At 31.3% G+C, this 24,025-nt stretch overlaps 1 protein-coding gene across 2 annotated transcripts in view; it reads left to right on the top strand.

The window, feature by feature from the left end:
- The window catches only part of cic (Putative transcription factor capicua), a 1,044,991-nt gene that overhangs the window by 215,430 nt on the left and 805,536 nt on the right, over positions 1-24,025 (top strand). For both annotated transcript variants that reach the window (XM_089595817.1, XM_089595818.1), the window contains one exon: positions 3,826-4,041. In XM_089595817.1, coding sequence (XP_089451943.1) covers positions 3,826-4,041 — 216 coding nt within the window. The remainder of the gene's footprint in view (positions 1-3,825; positions 4,042-24,025) is intronic.

Here is a 24,025-nt window from a genome sequence, read left to right as displayed (position 1 = left end):
ACAGATGGGCAAAAAAATAAATTGTGATTCGTTGTAAAACGTTATAACTGCTCGAACCGTGACCTAGGATGTAGCTGATTTTCTCTTGGGCGTTGATGTAAAGGGTCAATAACAGCACGATTGTTTTATATCAGAGTGCTCGTAAGATTCTGGCAGATTTAAATCTGCTATTAAAAAAAACAAGATTCTTAATTTTCAAACTAGCAATGTACAGCAAAAAAAACGGTCAATCATAAAATACAAGAAATTAAAATGCAACATGATTTATTTGGCCGAATGTGGGGAATTTCGATGCATGGAGTGGCAGGTATAGAAAAAATTTTTGGTTACCCAATGTTTCCGATTCCTACTGCATTCTGTTATTTAGACGGCGTCGTATGCAAGATTGATAAATCATCTTTAATGAAACTTCTGCATAATGAAAATCCCATGATAAATCGCGTTGACGTCGTTCTCGTTGATGGCTTTTGTTTACTTCACTGCATCAAAGACGTTCCAAAATCATTCGAAAATATTTCCAAAAAAATATCAAAAATTCTAACGAGCTACAATGCTCCATGTGTACACATTTTATTTAATAGATACTGTTCTCCATCAATAAAAGATAATGAGCGTTCGTTGAGAGGCAACGAAGATGGCGACTATAAATTTATAATTGCTGGGCCAGAACATGCTAAAACTCAAGATTTCGTCAAAGAATTGAAGAATGATAAATTTAAAGTAGCTCTTGTTAACGTTTTAATATTACACTGGCAAAGTAAAGATGTGGCTTCTTTTGTGGGCTATAAAAGTATTGTAGTTAATTATGAAAACTCTTCCTCACATATCGTGGATGACAAAGGGAGAGTCATTAAATAAGAAAACCTTTTCTTGCCCGTCACATGAAGAGGTGGACATGAAAATTGTTTATCATGCTTCAAAAATTGATAATTATGTTTTGATAAAATGCTCACTGGGCATTTGGGCTGGCGCACAGGGGGCTCAAACTGACTTTTTGTTAATAATTATCTAGAGACCACAATTTTTGACCTATTTAGATAATTTTTTGCTTATTTTCAAGGTAATATGATTTACAAGACATCTGTCGATGCTAATTTTGAATTTCTGACTTTAAATTTGGTTGGCCTAACCTTAAATGTTAAAAATTAGCAAAACGTGCTAATAAATACAATTTTTTCAATGGATAAGTTTTATTTTACGGGGTAAAATTGGGCAATAATGATTTAATATTATACTCTAAGATATTTTATGACAAATGCATAATCATAAAAATTGAATTTAAGATTGCGGATCCAATATGGTGGACCAAAATCTGATCAAGTGCTTAAATCTAGACCAAAATTCCTACTCAGGAGTATCCTAGGTTACTGATTACGAATCTGGGATCACGATTTGCGAATTGAAGATGGCAGATCCAATATGGTAAACTGACATATTATTAGGTACCCAAATCTCGACAAACATTCATATTTAGGAGTTATTGGGGTCTCTGATACCGAATCCATGGTTACAATTTGAAAATTCAAGACGGCGGATGCAATATCACAGACTGTTAGACTTACTATATGTCAACAGACGCCGAGATATTTTCAAAATAAATCTAAGCAAGACAACTTTTTTTAGTTTAGATAAGTAACAGTTAGAAATTTTCTATTCTTCTCCTGTAAGTTGTATAACAAAATTGAACCATACAATTTATTATACATTGTAAGAGTTACAAAGGAAAGGCTAACTTAAAATGATCGCGAATTTTTTCTTTTATTTTCTAGTTTATAAAAATATTTTTTTTTTAAATCTTGAAATTGATTTTGACAAAGGCTTGTATTGAAATATTATAAAATAGTTCGAAATAGATAATGGAACTGTTATAACACTAAAAATATAGTTCTATGGTGAGATTTTATTTTTTTCAATTTATAATAGTTCAATTATTGTGGTAAAAATGTAGTATATGCTCCGCCGTTTACTCGTCAGTACGATCATTGGATAATCACCATTTGTATAATGTTTACACGATATTTATTTGCTTTTTACATGATTGATACCTTACCTTATCTACAGATGAAACATACATAACCTGATATCAACGCAATAATGACTAGAAAAAAGTGAAGCTTTAAATCGATGCAGCTGCAAAGAAATTACTAAAATTAACATGAAAAGATATTAAATGTATGATTATTAATATCTGTTTCTTCCTAATTATGTTGCAACGATAATCGTATCTCTCATGTAAAATATAGAGTACTGTTGCATCATATAACATACTATTCTTCAAAAATTTGTCTCATTGTTTTTCAAAATATATTTTTATTTTTATAATCTTATTTTTACACAACTAATGCATAATCTATTACTAGTACACTCATCATAACGCTAAGTGTTCATTTTACAACGACTCAGAGTATGCAATCAATTACTTATAAAAGCTGATTCTATACTTGTAAGCACGTTTTACATTATACTTTAATGAAAATTAAAGAGAAAATGCTACATTACTGAAGGGTATACGAAATTTAGGTAATTTTTTGCTCTAACTTTAAAACATTGACAGGCCACCATGAAAAATATTGTATAACGTTCACGTGGTGAAAGCCAGCTATCCAATAGGTAGTGTGCAGGTTACAGTAACGTAATACATACCGTATTCACCGCACAATCATTGAACTGTTATAAGTTGAAGAAAATGAAATCCTACCATAGAACTGTATTTTCAGTGTCATATCAGCATTATTATCTACTTGAAACTATTTTATAATATTAAATCACAAGCCTTGGTCATAATCAATTTCAAGACTTTTTTTGTATACTTTTATAAATTAGTAAATGAAAAAAAAAATTCGCGATCATTTTAGGTTAGGTTTCCTTTGTAACTCTTACAATATATAGTAAATTGTACGGTTAAATTTTTCCATACAACTGACGGGAGAAGACTAGTAAAGTTCTAACTGTTACTCATCCTAACTAAAGAAAATCGTTTTGTTTATATTTATTATGTCGGCCACTGTTGACATATAGTAAGTCTGGAGTAGTCTGCAATATTGCATCCACCGTCTTGAATTTTCAGAATCAACGACCTCGAATACTTCTAAGTCGAAATTTTTGTTTAGATTTGGGCACTTGCCAGATTTTGATTTACCATATTGGATCCACCATCTTGAATTCTCAAATCGTGATCCCGAATTCGTAATCAGCGATCTCGAATATTTTTGAGTAGGGATTTTGGTCTAGATTTAAGCACTTGATCAGATTCCGGTTCGCCATATTGGTTCCACTATTTTGAGTTCAATTATTATGATTGTGCATGTTTCATAAAATGTCTTAGAGTATAATAGTAAATCATTACTGCCCAATTTCACTTCGTAAAATGATACTTATTCATTGAAATAATTGTGTTTTTTAGCACGTTCTGCTAATTTTTAATATTTGAGGTGAGGTCAATCAAATTTTAAATCGGAAATTCAAAATTGGCTTTGACAGATGTCTTTTAAATCATCTCACCTTAGAAATAAAAAAAAATTATTCAAATAGGTCGAAAATCGTGGTCTCTAGATAATTTTGAACAGAAAAAGTCAGTTTGGGCTCCCTGTGCGACGGCTGGTTCCTGACGAACAAAAATTAAATTTATTTGTGTGTAGAACGAATCTACGAGTTCCGCCCTTTACTCATAGAAGTTAAGACGTAACACTGGCACAAACTTACTCGAAGGAAAATTAAAACAAAATCTTTATATAAAAAATCATATTTTTGCCTTAGAAATTTATATTTTATCATTCAATCTCTTCCATAACAGCAATAGTAACTGGAGTTGTTTTTATTTTTCAGAAAGCAATCAACTACAACTATCTGAGACCTCACAAAGTTTGAAACTGAATCGCGTGCCTCAAGGTACTGATAAAAATAATCAATCGAAAAGTTACAGAACTATAGGTACAAGTCCTGTAACATCACTTTCAACAATACATGCATGTAGGTCATTTGACGAGCTTGAAAGTGAAGATGATCTTGATAAAGAAGATATAACGTTCCCTCTTGATGCAGGTAAAATATTGATTACTCTGTAAAAATACTTTTGCCATGTAACTAAAATGTCACTTAGAAGTCTTGGAAATTTCGTTAAACTTAGCTTTAACTGTTGATATTTTTTTTGTTTGAAAATTACAAAGATAGTATATTACACACTCATGTTGTTAGCGATAAAATTATGAGCTACGTTGTTTGAAAAGATTAAATTGAATTTTTTCAATCAATAAATCAAATCAAATATAGTACGATTTATACAGTATTTGAGAGAGTTATATCAATTTTTTTTATGCGGAGTAACACAACTCAAAAATTTTACTATAACTATTGAGTATACTAAAAATTCTAACTTTACTCTATAAAACAAACCGATTAATTGATTTTTTTATATCTTACTATCACTCTTAAAAAAATTTTTAAAAGTTGCATTTACTTACATTTTGTGCATAATTTATTTACCATTTTAAAATCAACGCTCGTACTTTTTAATTGCTCACGCGATTACTGCCGTACAGTCTGTAAGTATACTATAGCAAGGTAAGTAGGGAGATTTCTGGCTGCAATGCTATGAAGTATAGCCTAATTTTTCCACTGATTTGAACGCCCCGCTGCTAAGGGGTTTGATTAGGCTCACATTTTTTATTTATTTGAGAAGCGTGGTATAGCTATGTACCTACGAGAAGATAAATGGATTCGCGTGGAAATGTGCATATACCTTATCTATCAATTTATAAATTAAGAACGTTAATACAAGCCAACAACTGTAATTAATGGATGGAAACCAATATTCATGTATGATCAAAATGGTTAAAATTTATTAAACAGCCCTCTCCCTCAGCCCTTCTTAACTGAAATGGTAGACCTTGCCGGTATCCTTATTTACCACGTAAAGACAAAATTTTCTTTTTCACCTTTGTTAATATATGTAGTTTATTTTAATTCGATTTCACCTTTTGTCTATAACGTGTGACGTTGATGTTCAAGCTGGAAACCAGCCGCTCTAACACCTTCTTACAAAACTTGCTCGCACGTTACCTTTCTCATCCTTATACACTAGATACCTTTCCTCCAGAAGGTCTGCCATAGGTGTCTGGCTTAAGAACGCCAAATACTCTGAAAAAGAAACTAAAAAAGGGACAATGAGGCTTTTTTACATCTCATCGGCGCTTTTTCTTCACTCACTAAAACACTCTTAATATTCCTACTTTTACTTTTTCATACACACATATCGACGCCCCGGATGAAGACTATGCCCTACTTCGAAGCCCAGACGAAAACTATGCCCTTTTCCTAAATCTGGACAAATACTGTGCCTTTTACTCTGGTCTGAACGAAAACTATGCCCTTTCGGGATTCCTGACAAAGCCTATGCCCTTTTCCGGAGTTTAGACAAAAACTATGCCCTTTGAGGATCTCGGACGAAGAATATCCCCTTTTATTGAATAGTTATTACAGTTTTTATAATATTTATTTCACGAAATCTTTTAAAAAGCTCATTCTTTTTTTTTTTCAAACACTTATTTAAACTCTAAATACTAAAGCCGCTAGTCCTGCTAAGAATAATGAATACATGTTGTTTTTTTACAAAGGCATTCGTAGATACTTGGATACAAGTATCGTAAAACCTTAATATAAAATGTTGAATCGTTTTCAGGAGCTTCATTTTCAGTACAACACAAGAGGGGTCAGTAAATAATACTTAAATGTTTTTTAACTTAGTTTTCGTCCAGACACGGGCATAGTTTTAGCCCAGACTCAAAAAAAATGACAAAATTTTCGTCCGGACTAGAAAAAAGGGCATTATCTTCGTCCAGACGCAAAAAAAGAGCATAGTCTTCGCCCGGGCTTGAAAAAGGGGCATAGTCTTTGTCTGGAACTGAAAAAGAGCATAGTTTTCGTCTGAACTAGAAAAAAAGGGTATAATCTTGGCCCGGGACGTCGAAAGGGCATAGTTTTCGTCCAGGGCCAACCTTGGCATAGTCTTCGTCCGGAGCGTCGATGTAAGCATATGAGTGTGTGTATATATACAATAATATTATATAATATTACTTTAAGTTTGTTTTTTCATGGTGCTGTTATAGTTTTAGATTTTTGTATACCAGAAAATTATGATCTTTCCGTAAATATAACAAAACTTAACAAGAAATCATCCTAAACAAACATATTTGAATAAACTTTCTGATTTTGTCAGACCAATGGTTTTCCCATTGTTGTTTTCATCAGGAGACTTGAAATGCAGAACAAATTATTCATAAAATTGTTGGCATAGCAATAGTAAATAATATTATATTACAATAAAATAACTCTCTCGAATCAATATTTGTACAGAGTTAACTAACAAAATTTAAGTCCTTTGTTATATACCAGAAGATTAACTCAACAATTTTGTATACATGCTCACGTTATAATTATAAAAATAGTTTCTTTTAGAAATGGAGTGACGATATTTTGTCAGTTTCTAAAAAAATTTTTCTAAGTTATTATGAACATGAAACGAAGAAAAAATTGATTAATTATGCCTTATTGTAAGACATAGAGAATAAGAAATTATCTTAGATATTGGTGTAAGCAGACTAACTGTTTAACTCAAATAGTCCTACACATCTATGATTCTATTACACAATTTATAATGTAAGCAAAATGATTTTTTTTTTTACATTAAATACTTTAACAGATACTTGTTAACATTTTTATTTTAGTGCAGTTCATTAGCAGATGATTGTTGTTGACCTATTTCAAATTTAAATATTTAACATTATTTTTGACGAACAATAATATTTTATTTACAAATATTAAATTTTTAAGAATGCTTACTTTTCAAATATATTCTACTGATGTGTTTCTTTAAGACACCTTTTTTAAAGAAGCATTTGCCACATTCTGAGTTAATTTTTTTTCTAATAAGTTGTGATTTTTTTTATGTATATTCAAGTAGGTTTGTCTCTTGATTTTGAATTCACAAAATACGCGTCAACATGTTCCTTCTTATGACAAACAAAGTGTTAGCGGTTTTCTTTCATGACTTGACAAAGTTTATGTTTAACGTATTTATTGTAGGTTTTTTTTTTTTTTTTTTTTTCACAGATATTGAAAACTTTTTATCCGCAAACGTAGTAGTCCAAAACTCACAATTAAATAGTGTTATTGAAACTGAAAAATAAACTTGATTCATAAAGTTCTTTGACTGTTTATAATTTTTAACTCAATTGTATAGTTCACAGCTCTTGATTTAATTCAAATAATATAGGTTTAATAGTACATTAAAAAAAACTCATTATTATAGTTTCTGATAAAAAAAATTGTATTAACTTGGATAAATTTTTGCTCACAAAGTTTTTTTTTCGGAATTTCCGGTTCAGGATATTGAGTTGAAGATATGGTACTAAACGTGATATTTTAACATCCGTGTGTTAACCTATGAATCAATCACTGGTTTGCCCGTATAAATCAAAAACTGCATGGAACGTGATAAATATACACCAATACTTCATTTACATTGGTACTTTTATGTGATGAAATAAAATTTACTTAATTTTTCATTGGATTAACGAAATGAAGCGTTTTCAACAGAATAAATATGTTATTAAAATTTTGCATACTTACTTTCTTACCATTTTAGTTTTTACCGTTTAATTTTCTAAGAATAAAAATTGTCTACTAACACTTTGAATTTAAACGTTCCTTATTAATTTAACTATGACGTTAAAAAAAATAAATAAATAAATAAATAGTTTATAATACACAAAGCTTTGAAAAGAAATTATGAAATGACTAAGAGAATCACTTACCTTTAGAACAAACTGAATAATTATATATGGGTCACTTTATCTAAAATAGCCTGTTTCGTGCCCCAGTCAATTACAACGTCGCGTCGTGTAAGGAAATATCGTTTTAAAATTTTTTTTCAATGATCAAGGAAAGTTTTCTGCTGGAACTACAACCAAATAATAATTACAACAAAGTGTTATTCTAGTTGAAGCTACAAAAAAATGGCTAAGTGTAAGGAGATGTCGATTTAAAAATTTTTTTCGATGATTAATAGAAGTTTTCTGCTGGAAACAACCGAATTAAAATTATAACAAAGTGTTATTTTAGTTGAAGCTACAAAAAAGTGGCTAAATTAGCTTTACATATTTTTTAATTCTTTACGATATGATATGTTGCAGCCATTAACATAAGCATAATTTTTTCGCATTTTGGAGAATTTAAAAAAAAATGTATCCATGATTCACATAGTATTAAAGTTGTGGGACCGGAATCTGACAAATTTAGCACTTGAATAAAAAACGTACAGTTGAACTAAAGCGTTTCAATTTGAATGTTTTAAATTCTATCGAGACCAAATATCTTACAGACATTTTTTCCGATATGTCCATCGAGATAAGTCGGTGCTGCAACCTTTTATATTTTTAAGTTTGATCTCTCTGAAATAAACAACTAGGAGCTCGTAACGCTTACTAATAGCGTGTATTTTCTCGACATGTTTGATTGTCGATTTAGAAGGTTATGGTTAGTATAAAGCTGTTTTTTATGTCACATAAATGTACAGGTATCTAAATATTTAATTGTATTTGATGCATCACAATACGGTTTTTTCAAGGAGCTTATGAGAGCCTGTTATGCTTTTTATTTGCTAAGAGCCTTAACGCTTTGTATATTTGTGTCATGTTGAATTATTGACTGAAATTGCTTGAATATTTATGGTCATTACACGATATAAATGTGAGAATAAAGTCAAATTATCATAGAAAGCGCTCTCATCTTTGTTATTATAAGATTTGATAATAGTCTGTTCGGTTTCTACTTTTCTTTAATAAAATAAAAAAGCAGAAAAAAATTTTGTTGATTGGATCTAGGAGAGCCCAAAAAATTGTAGCTTGTAATCATAGATAGTACAAAAAAAATGTTACAACAAATCCATTTACATTAAAAAAAATTTTAACTCTTTTAAAATATTTCAGTTTTTGTGAAATGACCGATCTGTCAATTTTGTCACTTCAATCTTTTTTCGTCAAGGTACTTTAAGAATTGAATAGATACCTAGAAAATGTTTCTCATTATTTGTCATTTGAATAAAAATTTCAAAAGTCTATGTACAAGGCTTAGAAAGCGGAAAAGTAAAGGGGATTCTTGTTAATTACGGATTCGTCATGGCATATGGCGTGGGAGGAGGTGGCAGAAGGGTTGCAAGGGTCTCCTTAAAAATTAGTGGGGGAGATTTGCAAGGCTTAAAAACAAATGAAGTCCATACAAATAAAGGAAGAAACAAAAGAATTCTCCTTTATTCTGTGGTGGGGCAGTGGGTGGGGGGGGGCTGGAATTTGGGCAGCCTCACCAAAACAACTAAATAATATGTATAGAATCGGCTTCATACTTTTCTGGAGATCCTTCGGGTGAGGGTAAGTTCTGGTTGTCCCCACTGTTAAACTTCCTGGCTTGGATGTCGGAGGTCTACCCTCACCTCACATACACACAAATCTACTGATGACAAACAAAGTTTTGAATAGTAAATTATAAAAAAAAAAGTTAATTCCATAAAAAAAAACAATTAAAGGTATTTAAAAAATTCTGTAAAAAAATCTACATAAGAGATTTTTTTACGTACGAACTACAATAATCTTATTTTTATGCACGTTCAAACAATTCTTTTAACTTAGCTCGTAACTAATGCGCATCATAATATTACGTTTAATTTCAAATGTTAACAAAGTTGAATTTTTAATAATCAAATAATACGTTCGCTTTTATTTTTGTCAAAGGTAACCATTACTTTCCAAACAATATTTTTTACTTCCAAAGTATGATCATGATATATTGAAAAAATTTCTTTTCAATTCTACCTTTGTACTTCAAAGATGTTATATGTGATACAATTCAGAATGAAAATATAGTGGTTCATCGAAAAAAAAGTTTATTTTATTAAAACTTTGACCTCAAGATTTTCTTATAGTCATGGAAAACGCATTGAAAAAAGAAAATCGTTGTCTGTAAAAATGAAAGGTTATAAAAAGATGCATTTTCTGTGTTCAGAGTTAGTTATAGTAAAAAAATTTTTATTCTAATTTATTCTCTGGTTATAATTATTGCTAGATTAAAAAAAATATAGTTGTACGTCAATAATATGGGGAATGATTTGAGTTTCAAACAAGATTTGTTGATATTAAGAACTTTTGGTAGTATATACGTAATAATTTTTTTTTCAACATACTACGAATTCTTAATTGTCAAATGTGACTTATGTTGATGCACAACCTCTTTGAGAGCAGGTATATTGTGAATCAACTGAAAGTTTAGTTGCAATCGAATAAAATATATTTAAAAATATTAACGATAACGGACACGTTAATAAATAAATATTTGAATGAGTACATGTGTACAGTTCATAGAAATATGTAGTTATGAAAACAAGTATTTATCAAAATTTAACAAAAAATTTTTTATCATACACGTTCCAAACGAAATAAATAAAAAATAAAGATAAAAATTTTAAGGTATTACCTTTGCAACAAAAAAGAACTGAGATCATTTATATCAAGGAATGCATCGTTTATCAATAATAATTTAAAAGACAAACATACTTTAATTGACATCTTGTGTTTCATGAGAAAAAAATCTTTGTCGATAAGATAATTTTAAAAAGGTTTAAAGCTAATTTTAAAAATGGTGTATGTAAAAAAAATATATTTACATGCAACTGTATCTTTAAAAAATTAATGAAAAAAAAAAAAGTACACTTTAGTACATTAATCAGTTTTTTTTCCGACTTTTCACAGCTAGAGAATAATTTGATACGATTTCAGAAATAAGTACATTTATTATAAGTCGTATGTATAACTCTGTTGGATTCTTGAAAATTGTAAGAGTTGTTTGTTATTGAAGTAAATATCAATATTCAATTTTACAATACAAAATTAGGTCCATTTATTATAAGTCGTATGTATAACTCTGTTGGATTCTTGAAAATTGTAAGAGTTGTTTGTTATTGAAGTAAATATCAATATTCAATTTTACAATACAAAATTAAGTCCAACGAATAGTGATGTAATGGTTTTTTAAATGATCATGATGTCATTACTTTTGTTAAAAATAAAGAGAATTTGACAAAAATTTTTTTTAAGCAATTAATATGTTGTGAAAAAAATTTCAGTATTACAAAAATAACTGAAAGTCTTATCTATTATTCCGAAAACTTTTGTGTGAAATCAATCAGGCCTCGTACCATATAATTAAATCACTTCTTATTACATTTTTTCTGATTTTCATTCTTCATATGGTTTGACTTACTTGAAAATGTTACAATAATTTGAATTTAAAGATGAACAAAAATTTTTATGACTGATCACACTTTTTAGAACTTAAACAGATGCAATGTTAGTTGAAGTCATGGATATTTTTTTCCTTGAAAAATAAAATAATAATCAACTTTTGTTGTCTGATTATCCAAGATCGTCTATGATTAAAAATTTTTTATTTTGTTTACATATTATTTTCAAAATATTGTTTTGTCACACACATTAGTACAAAATTTATCTTCTGATTTAAGAATTTCATTTATACGAAGAAGTGCACGAATTTCTGATTTAAATAAGAATCTCCCGTAAAATAATTTTCATAGTTTTTTCAACTCTTATTACCGTAAATATTTTTTCAAAATAAAGAACACAACAAAAATTTTATTAATTGAAGAGGTAGGATTAAAGCACTAATCACTTTTAAAATATTATTAAATAGAAAATTAATTTTTAAGTCATTCACTGTATGGTAGTTTCTCTAAATGTCTTGTAATAAATATTTTTATGGGCTTTCTAACTTTTATATGATGTTGCTTCTTGTATTTCATTTAATATGCATTAGAAAAATTTTTTTTTTTAAACAATTTTCAAATAGATTCTTATAGATATGATTTTTTAGAATAATCGCGTACTTCTTTTCTTTTTAAAGGACTTTTTTCTCTAATTTGGGCAATACTATGAGTGGATTTGAGATAAATTGATTAAAATGCTTGATACGTTCATAAAAACAGCTAAAACTTATTAGGACCAAAAATGAGATGTGGTGCCACATCTTGTGGCAAAAATTAGACACCGGGGAGGAAGCCAATGGTACTAAATCCACATAGTTAACAGATGTATTTAAATGTCTTTAAAAGTTACCATTTTATGGTATGACATAAAGTTATAGAAAATTTAATTATAAGAAAGAACCTTTTCATACGATGTAAATCAAAGCAAGCTTTTTTACGTAACAGCCATTAAAAGACTCTGCGAAAATATAATGTATATTTAGTATATAGTCCATCTAAACACTTTAAACGGTGCGTCTGTGCTATGTATATCGTTAAGCAGACACAACGAACAGTTTTTGCTGAATTTATGAAACTTTTAACGGCTCTCATGACAGAACGCTAGGAACAATTTAAATGGGATGAGAAGGTATTAACTTAAAATTGAATTTCCTACATGTTTTATGTATCAACATAAAATGTTTATTTTCTCAGATGTTGAAAGACATATACAGACTACGAGGATTTAATGCCATTGGCTTCCCCTGAGTTTCACTCAATCGATACTATGGGCGCCGATGCATATAGTTTTATACCCTTCAGATTCACGCTTGGTGCCAATACCATTGCTTTAAGCCCCCTGTCCCCCTACACGACCCCCCCCCACTCCTGTCCAACATGATTTTCTTGTGTTTCAATGCACTATCGTCTGCGTGGATTTTTTAAAGTAAATTGACTACATAATATGAACTTAAGCCTTACTTTTTATTCAGGAAACATTTGGACATACTTTTTCAAGAAAAATTTGCTTTTCTAAATACATTTTTTATTACGTTGACAAAAGTTCTTCTTGAATTCAAAATTTGTTCATCTATTTTTTCACATCGCCCAGGAGGAAAATTAATGGACTTTATACACACTTATAATTTATATCCAAGTTCATGATGATTGATCTCTAATATCTATTAACATAGTAAGTCTTGTGAAACAATATTAAACATTTTTTATTAGTAACCATAAAATTCTTGGTGTGTTAATTTTTTTTGTTAATAACAATATATATCTACGTACCTGAGATTTGCATTGTAATAAAATTATGGAAACCGTGGAAATTTTGCCCCATCAATACGACTTCATTTTGCGAACCATATTACAGAGCCCTTTAAAACCACAAAAAGTCGTATAAAAAATAAGTACAGTTTTTAAACGTTATTTTTTTAACCCCCACTTTATTTATCTGTTTCTCATCTTAATAGTCATAAGAAAATTATATAAGTATGTACGTAACAGAAAATTAAATTGATTTGATATACATTTTAGTGCAAAGTGTAGTTTAATAAAAAATCTTTTTCCAAACAATGTTTTCTATAACTAAATTCTTCTCTCTTTCTATTTAAATAAAAATCTCATTTTTATTTTTGCATCTTGATAATGCTACGTAAAGGCAACCAAAATTAAAGATTACTTTTCTTACAGCATGTAAAGAATTATTAATCATCATAGTTATACTTGATGTATAATTTTCTTACTTCTTTCAGAAAACAGATTAAACTATTTTTAACAGATGATCAAATGTCAATGTGTACACTTCAATGTATTGAAATATTTATGTAAATTTAAAAGAAAAGAATTGAAATCAAAACTAATAAGTAACAATATATGTAGGGCATTCTCTATCAAATTAGCAACCCCTACGTATTTTATTTACGAATAAATTTAAACACATAAAGGCTGAACACGTTGTTGTACTCTCTAGTTTTTTTATGCTATTTCGTTGTTTATGATTTTTATAATAGTAGATTAACAATGGCAGAATGAAAAAAAAGTTCCTTACATTCCTTGTAGTTTTTATAAGAGTTGAATTTTTTTTACTACTTTCTGGCATCCAATCGGCTTTGAATCCTGCCTGCATATTTTAAGGGGGTAAAGTCACAAAATAAAAGAATTTAGGAACACCTTGAAAAAATTTGTATAAGCTAACAATTATATGAAGAATTACAAACTAAAATCTCTGACACCCTAGCTTAAGAGTAAGCCTAGAAAAAGAGTAATTTACAGATTGCGATTTTAAAAAATTTTAGACTTTGCTGAAATTGAAATATGATGTTAAATAGTATGTTTTGAACATCATACTTCGAGAATAGCACTTGTAGCTTCACCGTTGTTAAGTTATAACAAATGAAAACTGTGTATTGAAAGATCCGTGAAGATGTTGCAACGGAGATTCCACCACCAACTCAATGTTGACCTACAATAGAACCTCCGAACGTATCTCTACTTATACGTATGGATATATAAAGGGTTTTTGCCTCATGCGGTGTTGCCAGATTTATTTTCACTTGTCTGTTTCGGAACCCATAATATATTTTAAAACATGCATTGACTATACATTGTGATACTACCCCCTTAATCTTATAACAGAATAAGGTAATACGGTTTACATTACTATAACTTACAATCACAATATTCTATTTTGAATTCTAATGATTTGTACTGTTAGACGAAGACGTATACGAAAAAAATAGCAGTATTTTATTTGAGTAATATCAAAAAATTTTGAGAAAACTGAGAAAAAAGGTCAAAAATTCTTATCGTGTTCTTGAGATTCTGATACATAATGGATTTATTCTGGATTATGACAAAAACTTCGTTATAAAAAGATTTTGTGTGATAACAGTAAAATAACGTGATTACTGTACAAAAATAAATACGTACAAATATAGTAAATTCCTTCGTTTTGCTTTCTTTCTACAGCCATTGAAATAACCTTGACTTCAAACATCATGTAAGATTTAAAGTCCTTCACTTTTTGTCGTTAGCTATAAAACATTTTGAACTAGATAACATAACCTTCTATAATACTTTCATCATACCCCTTAAATACACAGTTTTAATTTGTTATAACTAAACAATGGTGAAGCTACCGGTGCTCTTCTTGAAAAATGATGTTTAAAACATGCTATTTAACATTATATTTTTATTTCAGCAAAGTCTGAAAGTCTTAGTCGCAATCTGTAAAATACTCTTTTTCCGATAAGAGTACGTGTTAAATAGAAAACTTCTTTCTCGAAAACGGTAAAGCTAGGGTGTCTGAATTGTTAATATGTTATTTTACATATAATTTTTAGCTTACACAAATTTTTTCAAGGCATTCCTAAATTTGTTTATTTTGTGACACTACCCCCTTAACTCATTCATTATTCTCGCGAACGGTGCGTATTCAATTACAGAGTGGAAAGAACTTGACATCGTAACTTGTGGGACAATATAGAATAAATTGCTATTTTTCTTCGAAAATTACTAAGTTTGGATTGAAAAATACTTATAATGGCAATTTTTATGTCTAGAAATCTAACCTCACATTGCCATAGGAATTGAAAATAGTATACAATAATGCCAATTATGTTATTAAATAATCAGTGAACGCAAATGGTTACACTGCTAACTTCTGTTTATTATTGAACGACATTTCGGCCCGTACAGAAACAAATTTCAAGGCCCTCATCAGGTTCAAATAGAATCCACACAAGAATTATAAATAACTATTAGTATTAATAACATATAGAATAAAATTTCACTCCGGCGCTAAATTGAAACTTACAATTGACCGCTCAAACGGGTCGCGTGAGGCAACGCATTAGATGTTATTATTGCGAATACAAATATGTAAAATTCGCAAGCGCTTATATAGCTTAAATTGTCAATGTATTAGAATGTAAATATACGTTGTGATAATTAATACAAATGCTGTCCCTATCTATAAGTCAATAAGTGTGGCTACTAAGATATCGAAATACTAAACGCAAGAAGTACAAGCATAAGTCGATAATTTCAAGTTATTATCAATAAAAAGTTTATAACAATTTTTTAAATTATTAGTATCGAACATTCTATTAACATTATTATTATTAATCTGTATGTGTAACATTTCTGAGAAAAATCTTTTGAATCTATTATTCTCAACGTCCAAAATTTTAACATTATCAAAATCAAAGGATTGCGATGTTTCTTTCATATATTCTACCAGTGCCGATTTGTCTCTTAGGTATTTGCAATCACTTTTATGTTTATTAACTTTTAATTTGAGACGTCTGGAAGACTGCCTCACATAAAAAGCCTCACCATAACTTTAATTTATTTTATATACAATATTACTTTTCTCGCTGACATCAACTTGGTCCTTGCCTAATTTTATGAATTTAGAAAACGTATCTGTGCATTTAAAAATTACTGTAGTTTTGTTTTTGTGAAAAGTTTTTTTTAGTATTGGAGCAAATTTATTGTAAAAAGGAAGAACTATTAACTTGTTGTTATTAATATTTTCTCGATTTGAAACTATTTTATTCGTGGAATTTTTTATTTAAGCCTATCTTTTATTAAAGTATTTATTAATAAAATTGATAGGGTAATTATTTATTAGAAGGAACTTTTTTGAGATTTCAAGATTTTGTTGATGGAATTTAGATTTTTACAACCAAACGTTTGGCTCTGCTATGGGCAGGCCAGTTAGTCCTGTCTTGTGCGACTTAGCCATGAGACGTTTGGAGGAGAGTTGCCTTGAAAATCTGAATTTTGCTGTACCATTAAATATTAGGTTTGTCGATGATATCTTAGCGTGTGTCACTACATCCTTAATTGATCAAGTACTATAAATATTCAATGGGTTTGATAAAGATTTATAATTTAAAGGTGAAATTACAAAAGACAATGAAATTAATTTTCTCGATTCAAAACTAATAATTCAGAATAACAATTCAATTATTACGAATTGGTATAGAAAACCTACACATTCAGGACGTTATTTGAATTATCATTTCCACCACCCCTTATCTGAAAAAATTGCAATAGTATACACATTAGTTGATTGTAGTATAAAACTGTCTGACTAAATTCCATCAACAAAATCTTGAAATCTCAAAAAAGTTCCTCCTAATAAATAATTACCCTATCAATTTTATTAATAAATACTTTAATAAAAGATAGGCTAAAATAAAAAATTCCACGAATAAAATAGTTTCAAATCGAGAAAATATTAATAACAACAAGTTAATAGTTCTTCCTTTTTACAATAAATTTGCTCCAATACTTGAAAAAACTTTTCACAAAAATAAAACTACAGTAATTTTCAAATGCACAGATACGTTTTCTAAATTTATAAAATTAGGCAAGGACCAAGTTGATGTCAGCGAGAAAAGTAATATTGTATATGAAATAAATTAAAGTTATGGTGAGGCTTTTTATGTGAGGCCGTCTTCCAGACGTCTCAAATTAAAAGTTAATGAACATAAAAGTGATTGCAAATACCAAGAGACAAATCGGCACTGGTAGAATATATGAAAGAAACATCGCAATCCTTTGATTTTGATAATGTTAAAATTTTGGACGTTGAGAATAATAGATTCAAAAGATTTTTCTCAGAAATGTTACACATACAGATTAATAATAATAATGTTAATAGAATGTTCGATACTAATAATTTAAAAAATTGTTATAAACTTTTTATTGATAATAACTTAAAATTATCGACTTATGCTTGTACTTCTTGCGTTTAGTATTTCGATATCTTAGTAGCCACACTTATTGACTTATAGATAGGGACAGCATTTGTATTAATTATCACAACGTATATTTACATTCTAACACATTGACAATTTAAGCTATACAAGCGCTTGCGAATTTTACATATTTGTATTCGCAATAATAACATCTAATGCGTTGCCTCATGCGACCCGTTTGAGCGGTCAATTGTAAGTTTTAATTTAGCGCCGGAGTGAAATTTTATTGTATATGTTATTAATACTAATAGTTATTTATAATTCTTGTGTGGATTCTATTTGAACCTGATGAGGGCCTTGAAATTTGTTTCTGTACGGGCCGAAACGTCGTTCAATAATAAACAGAAGTTAGCAGTGTAACCATTTGCGTTCACTGATTATTTATTAATTCATCCACTGCTATTAGAGTACGCCTAATGCTCAATTATGTTATTCTCAATATTACTTGATTTGCGAAAAATAAAACTATGAATAAATTTATACAACCATCCTTGTACGAAAAAATTCTATACAGATTAACTTTGTATCGATGACCTCAAGCTTAGATGGGCCTGACCACTGAAAGCCCGAATAAAATGATGACAACATGGTTGCACTCTGAACAATTAAAGAGGCAAAAGCGTAAAAAATGTGTTTTTTTTTACCAAGGTACTACATAACAATAATAAGCGTTACTCAGTTTATACTATAGTACACTTACATAATATATTCACGTATTCGAAAACTTTACCTTGCATTGCTTATCAAGCCTTAAAATAACGAAACTAACTGCAACTCTTTTTTTTTTGGTGGTATTAATTGAATTGATAGAGATAAAAATTTTAAATATTTTGTAACACCAATCCTCTACAACAAAATTTTAAGTATAAGCGTACGGAAACATAACTTCATTTTTTGTTGCACATGTATAGAGGAAGTAGAGTTGACAATTAGCTTTTTTAACGATATGTATTTGAACATAAGCCATTAATCTTTTCGAATATATCATGCATTTCCTAATTTTTAGTGTAAAACACTCACAACAGCCATTGCAAAATTAAGACAATGAACTTTGCGTAAGGCTTCGAACTACGAAATACTCGGCTTACATGTGTAATACACCTACAAAAACGATTTTATTGTTTAGGAAGTTCACCATAGTGCTGTAAGAAAAAAAAACTGAGGTCTAGGCTTTGAGATCCCTAGCAGATATGACACTTAATATTTGTCAGTTACTGGATTTGATCTTATAGACATTGAAACTTGTAACGTTATACCCGGTCAGCTTGGTACAATGCTACGTGAATACAACTGTGCTGCTCCAGCCTCTTTGATGCGACCGTCGTACCCCGGCATCGCAACCCAAAGTGCCCCGCACAGCAGTTAATACTTTTTGTTAACTCTGATCAAATAACTGCCGGTGACTCACCTACAAAGAGCCACTATGATTTTCTCCAAGGAACCACTATAATTGCCTCCGAGAAACCACTACTCGTGAACCCCGTTGCCACTAACCACGAACCAGCAGCCACTGTCCGCTTTGCTTGAGGAAGGCACGAAGTGCGCCTCTAGATCCGAGTTTCCGCTAGCCGTGCGTCGTGTATAGACACTAACACCCGGCCCCAGGAAGCCACCACCCTGGAGTGAGGAACACGGAAACACGTCGTGTTCACTATATCGCGTACCCTACGCACAATACAGCTACTGCACTATAACCAGCCAAAACATACTCACTGGTGTTCACTTGACCTTCGGCTTAAAGGGACTCCTGGATGTCGGCTCCGGCCCCTAGTCTACTCTCAGCCTTCAGCCTCCCGATCACACCTAGCCACCCAAAACCCTGAAGCTATCTTCTCGGTCAACTAGACCACGGGAGATAGCGTACTCGCGAGCCACACAAAAAGCTTCAATACTGCTACGAATCTCTCGTTCAATTGAGCCGAAGCTAACGAAATACAACGAAAAACCTGACTCCTGTAACTAGCCACTTTTCCTCGCTCGAGATCTCGAAACAGTCCTTACCAACAATTCTTGATCGATCGCCCACCGTCGATCAACGATTGCTATTTGGCTAACTAAGGACCAGCGCCCTTTTTTATTTATTTAATCATCCCTTCACCCCTATTAGCATATTATTTTGACCAGAAAATCGTAACGGCGCCTCTACCGGTTTGGTCTACACGTTTCAGACCGTTTCACTCCCTCAAGAGTGAAGGTGATGTCACTAGCAACATACCCGCCACCGATCAACAAGCCACACCTCCCATACCTGAGTCACGTCAGCGCCTCTCACCGAGCGCGCACGCACGAATTTTGGCCTGAAAGGTATTACCAGATTGCGCCGAGCACACACACAAGCACGAAAAAATAAATCTTAAGGATTTACTATAGCCAGGCACTTGCACACGTGTGCTCGACGCTGCGACTCCGTCGGAAACTTGTTAAAATTATTTTTTCTTGGCTTTTCTTCCTTTTCTTTTGAGATATAAGTGTTCTCTCTATTATTTGAAGGTTATGTGGCCATAAAATTATTGTGAACTAATTTTTGCTGGCTCATCATGATACAGTTAACGTTCTACAATTTTTTACTTTTCATACATGACAATATAGCCAAAATAAACAAAAATTCTAACGTTACGGTGTGTTTCGACCAATCTCTTTATTTGAGCACCTCGATTTTTGTTATCTTTTTAAAACTTTTAAAAATTGTTATTATTATTTTTTTTTGTTTTTTAGCAGAAATTCTCCAAAGATTATGTTGTCACGAGAATATTAAAAAATAATTTATGCACTTTTTTACTTAATTTTTAAACATGTTATGTATTTTTTAATACTTAATCCCAATGTTAAAAATTATTGCTCAAGTAGAAAAAGTATGAGATTACGTATTTTATATAATCGACCACCTCTATATTTTAGGGCATTGACGATTTTTTATACTTTTAAAAAGCCGATAACAATTTTTATTTTTTACCTATTTTACTTTCCCTCCAAAATACAACTTGTTGTTACTGTGTTTCGATGGTGAAGTTGTCATTTGTATTTTTAAATACATCGTACACATTTACTGTTATACTTCAAACGTGCATTATTTAATAATTTTTTAAGATTGATTTTTTTTTTAATTTACTCGTGCTTTAGACTATTTGACATACTTCTGAATTAAAAATTTAATCAGCAAGAAACTTTTCAAAATATTGCATGCATTTTAGGACACTGTTTACGAGAAAAATTTTAGAAATCTAAAATTAGTGGGTCATTTTAAAAATTGTTTCTTAAAGTTTATTTCACTGATATGTCGTAACTGGTAGCAGATATCGAAAAAAAATACATGCGTGTAGGTGGGAAATTTTTTTATCCAAAATATAAATTTCATAATTCTTTTGACAAGCTTGAAATTTTCTGAAAAAAATTAAAAAAGGCATTTTGAACATTTACTGCAAAAGTAAGTGAAAAGAAGATAGCGGTCACTGTGAGCTGTGGCAACGAAGCCCAGCCCGTACCCTTCTCATGCTATATCACATGTATGCAGTACAGAGGACAGATAGCCAAAGTATATGTATTGGTCCAGAGAGAGTCGCAAGAAGAGAGGCAGCAGCTGAGTAAGCAGCCAGGCACTGTTGCCGATCGGATTTTTGGGTTTCAGATTACTGGCAGAGCTCAAGCTTTCTTCAAAGTACAAAACAATACTTTTAACTGTTAAAAAAAAACAGTTTACGAGAAATACTTTTTATTTCGGTCTTTTATGATTTCCTCTCCATTGGGCACAGTCTTAAGTTAGGGTATTTTTTTCCTAGTAAAATCTGTTGATATACTTGGTTTTTGCGTCGTATAGTGAACTAAAAAAGATACGATAGTTTTTAATTCCCACAACACTAAAATATGGTATTTGTTGCGTAAGGACCGCGGAGAGAAGCGAAGGTTAGTCGCCGAAACTTCAGTGGATGGTATGAAGGATAGTGGTAATGGATGTAGACAACGTTGGTACACATCGCAATCACAATTTATTCAACTTCACAACTATTCAAGCACATAGTTACAATACCACAGATTCGCAACAAGGTGAAGACGCACTCACGCACGTCCGACTGCCAGAACATCCGAGCAATATCTGCCTCACTTAAGCAGAGGTTTGCGCGCGCACTGCTTTTTCCTCTTTTCACGGTGTATACGCACATACCTATGTATGCGCAACACAGTAATGGGCAGCTCTTGTCTTACGCATGCATAGAAATGCTGTCTGCTATGTGTTAATAATTTACAAGGTTATGGAGAGCAGCAAAATCATACGACACACACCCACTCATACCTTTTCTTTAACAGTATTGAAATCCACCGTTTTACCGTAAACATAAGATGAAGTTAACGTTCGCTGCGAGCCGATTGTTGCCCAAGTCGACCCGAAGCGCCAACTCCGCTACGTGAACGCTGCTGGGCGATATTATTAGTTGCCATTTTAATTAATAATAAACAGAACCACCAGTAAATTTACAGAAACATGAATTAGCTATTTTCTTTGACCTTAATCTTCTTTGAGACGCCGAAAAATGCAGTTTTCAATAACACTAACCAAAAATCAAGCTTCCCTGAGCTTTGAACAATACTAAGTTAATGGGTTGATGAAATCAATCAGAAAAAAATGTTCCATACTTATAAAATTTCATGTTTTTTACGCAAATGAATAATTATGCATACATGTTTTTTTTTAATGACTAAAAATAGCAGATTTTGAAAATATTTTTCTCGTTAAGCAGTAGTATAAAAAAATTTTTAAGAATTTTTTGTACAATTTAAACTGCAAATTATGAGAACAATTTTTTCGGATCCAAAAATTAAATTTTTTTGATTTGTATGGAAAGTTGTTCACACGCCACCTTACCGCATCGTTGACTAGTGACATAAACTTTTATTATTAGTAGGACATTTCCCATAAGTTGTTAATAAACAATTTTATCAAAAAAATTTTCACCAGAATATTTCTGATTGGCCTCGCACTGCAAATATCAGCATATTTACAGTACACCAATCTCCTTTCTAAATACCTACTCGTGATACACTACTAGTACCTAAAAACCGGTATACCTGAGGAGTTTTCAAAAATTCTTGGAATACTAGTTTCATTCCCTTGCTCCCGAGCAGCGTCACATGACTGTTCAGTTCCCCCCTTTCCCCCTCTCACATTAGATAGTCAAATCGTGCTGATTTTCGTGTGCTTGCAGTCACTGCAGTAGTCGAGAAGAAAAGTAATGTATTGGGGTGAGGGGGAGTTTGTTTGCCTGCAGTCATTATATTTAAGAAAAAAGCCAGCTAGGAGGTGGGAAGGAAAAATTCGAGATAAATTGTCGAATGACGCTGTTTTTGCGTGCCAGCAGTTATTTCGTATAGTACGTATGTCGATTAGCCACTCCTGCGAGTCAAAACTGATTTAGTCCTATTGTTTCCCGTGGATTAACTTTTTGTGTTTTGCAGTGCTAAGGAAACATGGCCATGTAAAAGCTTCGGTGAGTGCGTTAACAAAACTGAGTGCTCATTTTCGTGACTAACAAGTTTAATATACAACAATTACATATATACGGAATTAAATTGAAAAAACAATTCTTCTGTGCTACATTCCGGCATGTCACGTGCACGTCAAGAAATAAATACGGGGTTTGTTTTATACACTATTACTTGTACGCGGATTGAGAGTCGTGTTGCTGTTGTGATTTGTTCACTAAATTTCGCCGGTAGCCCTTGCTTACCATCGGTACGACTTACTGTCAAACTACCCTGTTAACTTGTTTGGTTGTGATAGCCGTACAAGAATATCCTGGTTGACAAGCTGGAAGATTAAGATTTTTTGATAACGGATTTTTGTACAACACAGATAGCCGAAATCCTCTTCTCCTACGTTGTATGTTTCGTTATTCTACTAATTGTCCTGGAATGCTATACTTGCGTGAAGATCGAATGGTTGAAGATCGCGTACCACATGTGGGCCATGCAGCGGACAACTTGGCGCTGGAAAAAGATGAGTTTTGAGCGGCTATTTTTGTGCAGTGCAGAACTACTTATGACACTTTTGTCGATATTTTTAACTGTTTAAGTCGAGAGTAAGTCAACAAACATTTTTTATATAATTTAATCAATTCTCCTATGTATGCTCAATAATTTCATTTACAATACCACAATGAGCACTATTTTTAAAATAGTCAACTTTATTACATAAACATTTACAAAACAGCATGTCTAGCCGGTCAAAATAGTGTACGAAAATTTCTCGCCTGCCTATTGCAAGACAAAGACACATACACACACATATAAGTACATACATGTAGCTATGAAAGATTTCCCCTCCCGTACCCTCTTCATAGAGATCCTGTAATGATTTTTTCAATTTTCACGCAGTTAGAGAGTTTTTTTTTTGTTTTTACCCACTCCCTTGTCCCCGGTTACTTGCTGTCTGTATTTTTACGTAAATTTTAAG

Source organism: Copidosoma floridanum, unplaced genomic scaffold, assembly GCF_036245765.1.
Source record: "Copidosoma floridanum isolate Cflo_tuat_1 unplaced genomic scaffold, Cflo_Japanese_pri ptg000028l, whole genome shotgun sequence".
Taxonomy (NCBI): domain Eukaryota; kingdom Metazoa; phylum Arthropoda; class Insecta; order Hymenoptera; family Encyrtidae; genus Copidosoma; species Copidosoma floridanum.
This window is presented reverse-complemented; position numbering and strand designations above follow the sequence as displayed.